General features: G+C 36.1%; 1 protein-coding gene across 1 annotated transcript; it reads right to left on the minus strand.

The window, feature by feature from the left end:
* Nucleotides 1-607: 607 nt before the first annotated feature.
* Nucleotides 608-1,558, minus strand: LOC105983911 (olfactory receptor 51F2-like). The gene has a single exon (XM_013013943.1). It carries the CDS (start codon nt 1,556-1,558, stop codon nt 608-610), a length of 951 nt encoding a protein of 316 aa, XP_012869397.1.
* Nucleotides 1,559-5,294: the final 3,736 nt, after the last annotated feature.

A 5,294-nucleotide genomic window follows, 5' to 3' on the forward strand; every position in this document is an offset into this window, starting at 1 on the left:
GAATAGCTAGCAGAAACTGTAAATATTTGATGGAACAAAGTTACATGATTGATGAGGCAAGGAAAATTTTTACTGGTGATTATACTGGCTCTAAAATTGTGAACTCAGGGAAGACACAGGCAAAGAGGGAAAGTAAGAATATTTTAAGGAATTTAATTATTGTGAGCATTGTCAAGTTGTTAGAAGAAGATCTGTATCATGAGATTTGGTAATTGGGAAATATACACTTTATTCCTATTTGCACATGGAGTGAAAATATCTTTCAATAAGGGGAAAACTGAAAGCAATAAGTAAACATTATCTATAGTCTATTTAAAAATTAATTCTACAATAAAAAGCTAAACTCTATTATTGGTATGTAGGTAATTAAAATTATCTTAATGAAGACATAATCTTACCATCTTTGTGAATATTTTAAGAGAAAAAGTGTTATCTTTGAAAGTTTGCAGTTCTACTAGTCTCTCTCAGTTCACTATCTTTTTACTTAAACACAGTTATCATTTTAGGAACTGAAATCATGTATCAGTGTAGCCACTTTAACCTCTCAGAAGGGCTCTTTACTCAAATCACACAATGACAAAGAATACAAGAAAAAGAAAAGGGCCTTCTAGTTCTTTCTTCCAGCAGAAGAAAGAACTTTTATTACAGCTTTACATATCTGCTTGGTCTTCACGCTGTAGATGATGGGGTTCATGACAGGAGGGATTAGCAAGTAGGTGTTGGCAATCATGGTGTGCACATAGGGTGGGGCTCGTTTCCCAAATCTGTGAACAAAGGATAGACTGATCAATGGAATATAGAACACAGCCACTGCCCCAATGTGGGAGACACAGGTGCTAAAGGATTTCTTCCTCTCTTCTGGGGAAGCAATGCTGAGCACAGTCCTGATAATCAACACATAGGACAGGAGGATGAGGATGGAGTCGACACCAACAGTGGAAATCATGGCAGTCAACCCAACTGCATTGTTGATCCTGGTGTCTGTGCAGGAGAGCTTCATCACATCAGGGTGGAAGCAGTAGGAATGGTGGAGCACACGGCTGCGGCAGTAAGACAGTCTTTTAAGAAGTGCCACCATCGGTGTCAGCACTAGTGTCCCCCTGATGACGATTGTCACCCCAATTTGTGATATTCTGGAGTCAGTCAGAATAGTGGCATACCTCAGAGGGTTAGAGATGGCCACAAATCGATCAAAAGCCATAGCCAACAGGACTGAAGATTCCATCACTGTGAAGAGTTTAATAAAGAACATCTGAGACAAGCAGGCATTAAAGCTGATTTCCCTGGCATTGAACCAGAAGATGCCCAACATGGTGGCCAGAGTAGATATGGACAGCCCAAGGTCTGTGGTGGACAACATGGACAGGAAATAGTACATGGGCTCATGAAGACTGGGCTGAGTGATAATGGCAAAGAGAATCAGGCTGTTGCCTGAGAGGGCTGTTGCATAGAGAAAGCAGAAGGGAATGGAGATCCAGGTGTGGAAGGCTTCCAGCCCGGGAACCCCAGTTAGCAGGAAGATGATCGAAGAGGATGTGGAATTCTGAATAGGTGACATGTTGAATTGCAAAATCTCCAGCAGAGAATCCTGAAATGATCATTGTGTTCATTTAGTCTGCAGTTGAACTGAAATTACAATACCAAGTAAACTCTTCTACTACATTACCTATTTTACATCAAGAGCTCAAAAAATGATTTAAAAAAACTGTAAAGGCAGCAAAAGTTATGAAACGAATAATTACATGAGAATAAGGGATTTCATACCAAAAAAAGATGAATATTTTACTTTATTTAACTTGACATGTCAGGTATGTGATAAGACAGGGACGTTAGTTACTTACTTCCTGAAATAACATGGTAGTGAATTAGAAGTAAGGGGGAAATCATGATGAAAAGTTCTGCAGACATTTATTACCCTTCTTTTTCTTATTATTCCCTCCTGATTCCACTCATCTACCTATATTTCCATCTGACAGCTGAAATGGGAATACACGGTGTTTGAGTAGACAATGCTCACTGCTGAATACTTCTTTGCATTTGCTCTCTTCTTTATCCATAGTTATAACTTTTACTCTTTATATATGCCCATGACAAAAATTGTGTTGGTTCCACAAAGTTCTACTACCTAGCTTCTCAATTAATATAGTATGTTATTTCATTTAACACCAAACATGATTGAGCATAGGCTAAAATGCAGAATAAGAATATAAAATATAAGAATATAGAAACATAGCTGAGGTTACAATTCTTTAAAATAGTTAAAAAAGAGGAAAGTTCAGAAAACGGTTACATGAAGAACAAAGTAATACATAGTGAGAATTGTATTTAAAAGGCAGTGCTTGGATATAGGAGAAAGTTTGGAGGGGTGGCACTAAAAGCTTATCTGAGTAAACATGCTATTGTCAGGTAATGTAACATTATCTCTGAAAGTGTGTCCTCTTATTCATGGATCTTTGTCACACCAAATAGCTAGGTTAATATAAGCCATCCATACCACAGAGAATGGGAGATTTTTAGGCCCCTGTGATCATTCTGAGACTATTGCTCCAAGACATTCACTTTCTAAACCCTTATACATGTAATTTCTACAATATCCCTTGATTGACGGTCTTTTCCTTCCAGATCCATCTGCACTACTGCATGTAACACTCATCACTATGATACTATTGATAGACGTAGTTTCCCCATTCTCAGATGAAGAGTTTCCAGACTTTCTCCACATTGATGCAAGTAAGCACTACAGAAACTCCATCTGCATGCTACTCTTCACTGCCTCTCCATCACATCAAACTCCTCATCTCTTTTTCACAACCATCAAGGATCTTCAGTATATGGGCAATATCTACCCTTAGAGTGACCTGCAATATTCTCCCACACTGATGTGCTTTGCTTCATTCAAGAAGCTTCTTTCTGGAACTAAATTCTTCAGACTTCACTCGAGCTATCAGTCATTTACAAATTCAACATGAATTTACCTGGTTCAGGAAGCATTCGTTGGTATCATTAAACCAAGGCAAAATGAATTAAATCATTCTCTGAAATTATATCTTCCAATATATATACATCTAAAATTTTGGTGTGACCATGAATTATTTGAAAATATGTCTAATTACATTCAGCTGCTGGAAGGTGCTTATTCACAATAATATTCCTGAGAATTTGCACCTTTGTCTGAGTATATGAGCAAACAACATATACTTACTGGAATTCATTCAGGGGAAGAATTATGAAGTAAGCATGGATTCCTCACCTATCTCTGACAACACCACATTGTGGTTTTGCCTATTTAAACCACGTTCCTTGGTTTATCAACATCAATTATTTTCTTCTATTATAAAATTTTTTATTATTATTATCTTTTAAGGAGTTGTACAAAAGGATTTCAATTCAATTATTTTATGCATCTTAAATCTATATCATTCTTTCCATCCTCCCCATGTTTTCCAACGCCACCCATGCCCTCCAATTACATAGCTCTATCCATATCAATTCTTACACGATTATATCCTGTCAGAACTATAACACATGCTGCAGGTTCTGTGCTGAGCTCCTTTGTGTGATCTCTCTTCTCTGATTACAGACATCAATGTAACTAATTCTTAATAAAAAATCTCCCTTTTAAAAAAAAAGAGAAGCCTAATGCTACCCTAAGAAGCAGTCATTTTACTTACAAAGTACGCAAATGTCCAGAAAAGGGTCTATGAACTGGGGGAGGCATCCACCTCAAGGACAAGTAGCATATATCCACAGCTATAGCTCAGGCTCCTGAAATCTTTTCATCAGAAAGCCACTGTTGAATATTTTTGTGGCCCCCAGAGTAGGAAGCTTCCCCTGGGCTCATTCTAATTCATGGTTTCCTTCCCCTCTACTTTGTGACACTTGCCTTTATAGTTTCCATGAAGTGACCAATATAGCACTTTTTTCATCTTTTCCCTGAATTTCATTGTATGAACATTTAAGTTTGTAAAAATCCTCAACATAAGTATTTGACATACTCTTCAGCTCACCACTCATTGCCATACTCATCTCTGATACAGCTGATAAATTGTGTCTTCTTCCACCATTGTGCAGATGGAATCCTTAATGTTTTTAGAGACCTCTTCACTTCTGTTCCACTCAAAATCAAATTATTTTTATTTATTCTCTCATAAAGCATGCTAAATAATTAACACATACCAGGTCTTTGCCCTCATAAAACAGAGAATAAAACAGAATCTTTCCCCTGCAGGGATCACAATACAATGAGGAAAAAGATTTTTAAAACACAATAATTACAACAATCACATTTATTTTTATTATGTTTCATTTACATTCCACCCATGGAGTTCAGTATGATAATTCAGTACATGTACACAATGTGTACCAATCAAATGAAGATTGTTACTCCATCTCTTTAAACATTTTTCTGTATTTTAATTAGGGTATAATGTAATTTTTCACTTTAAACAGATAAAAGAGAAATCATTAGATCTTTTAACATGAATGCATTTATGAAATGCAGTTTTTTATTCAATGTGTACTATGTAAAAAATGAGTTGTGTAACTTGTGGGTATGGACGGGAGGCAGAAAATGAGGGAAAACAAAGGAATGGGTGACACTGACCAAGAAGTATTATATGCACAATTTGAATTGTGGAATTGTAAACTCTTTATACAGCTACTTCGTAGTAACAATTTTTTTAAAAAAAACCAGAAAAGTGTTGTTTTCATCCATGTATCTTCTTTATTATCTTTACTTATATTTCTACCATGAACAACTTACTTTTATAATAATAATCATTACCAATAAACAGAATTACTGAGACATAGACTTACTGATTTACATTATATGGGATGTACCTTGGATAGCTGTATGCTCTAGAGGTGATGAAACTGAATTCTAAGTCTGACTTCTTTTTTCTATGCTTGCAAGCTAGACATACTAGGCTTGCAATCTAGGTTCTATTCTGAGCCAGATGCAGTATTTGCACAGGCTTGAAACATACCACATGAAGACCATACCACAAAGTATCTATAATCTAGAACTGTGAAAGTAATAAGCCACCATGTCATCAGACTTAGATAATAGAAAATGTATATGTGTGTATAAATATACATGTATACATATATGCTGTATAGGAGATATATATGGTATATATGTGTGCATATGTATCAATATATGTTTGGATATGTGTATATATGTGTATATGGATGTGTGTGTGTGTGTGTGTGTGTGTGTGTGTGTGTGTGTATGTAATGAATCATCAAACATGAGTCTGGGAAGACATCCTAAAGAAAAATACACTAAAATGTTC

The sequence above is a fragment of the Dipodomys ordii genome, unplaced genomic scaffold (assembly GCF_000151885.1).
Source record: "Dipodomys ordii isolate 6190 unplaced genomic scaffold, Dord_2.0 Scaffold22, whole genome shotgun sequence".
Lineage (NCBI taxonomy): Eukaryota > Metazoa > Chordata > Mammalia > Rodentia > Heteromyidae > Dipodomys > Dipodomys ordii.

Excerpts from the sequence above, each read along its gene's own strand:
- LOC105983911 (XM_013013943.1), bottom strand. The coding sequence starts at position 1,558 with ATGTCACCTATTCAGAATTCCACATCCTCTTCGATCATCTTCCTGCTA.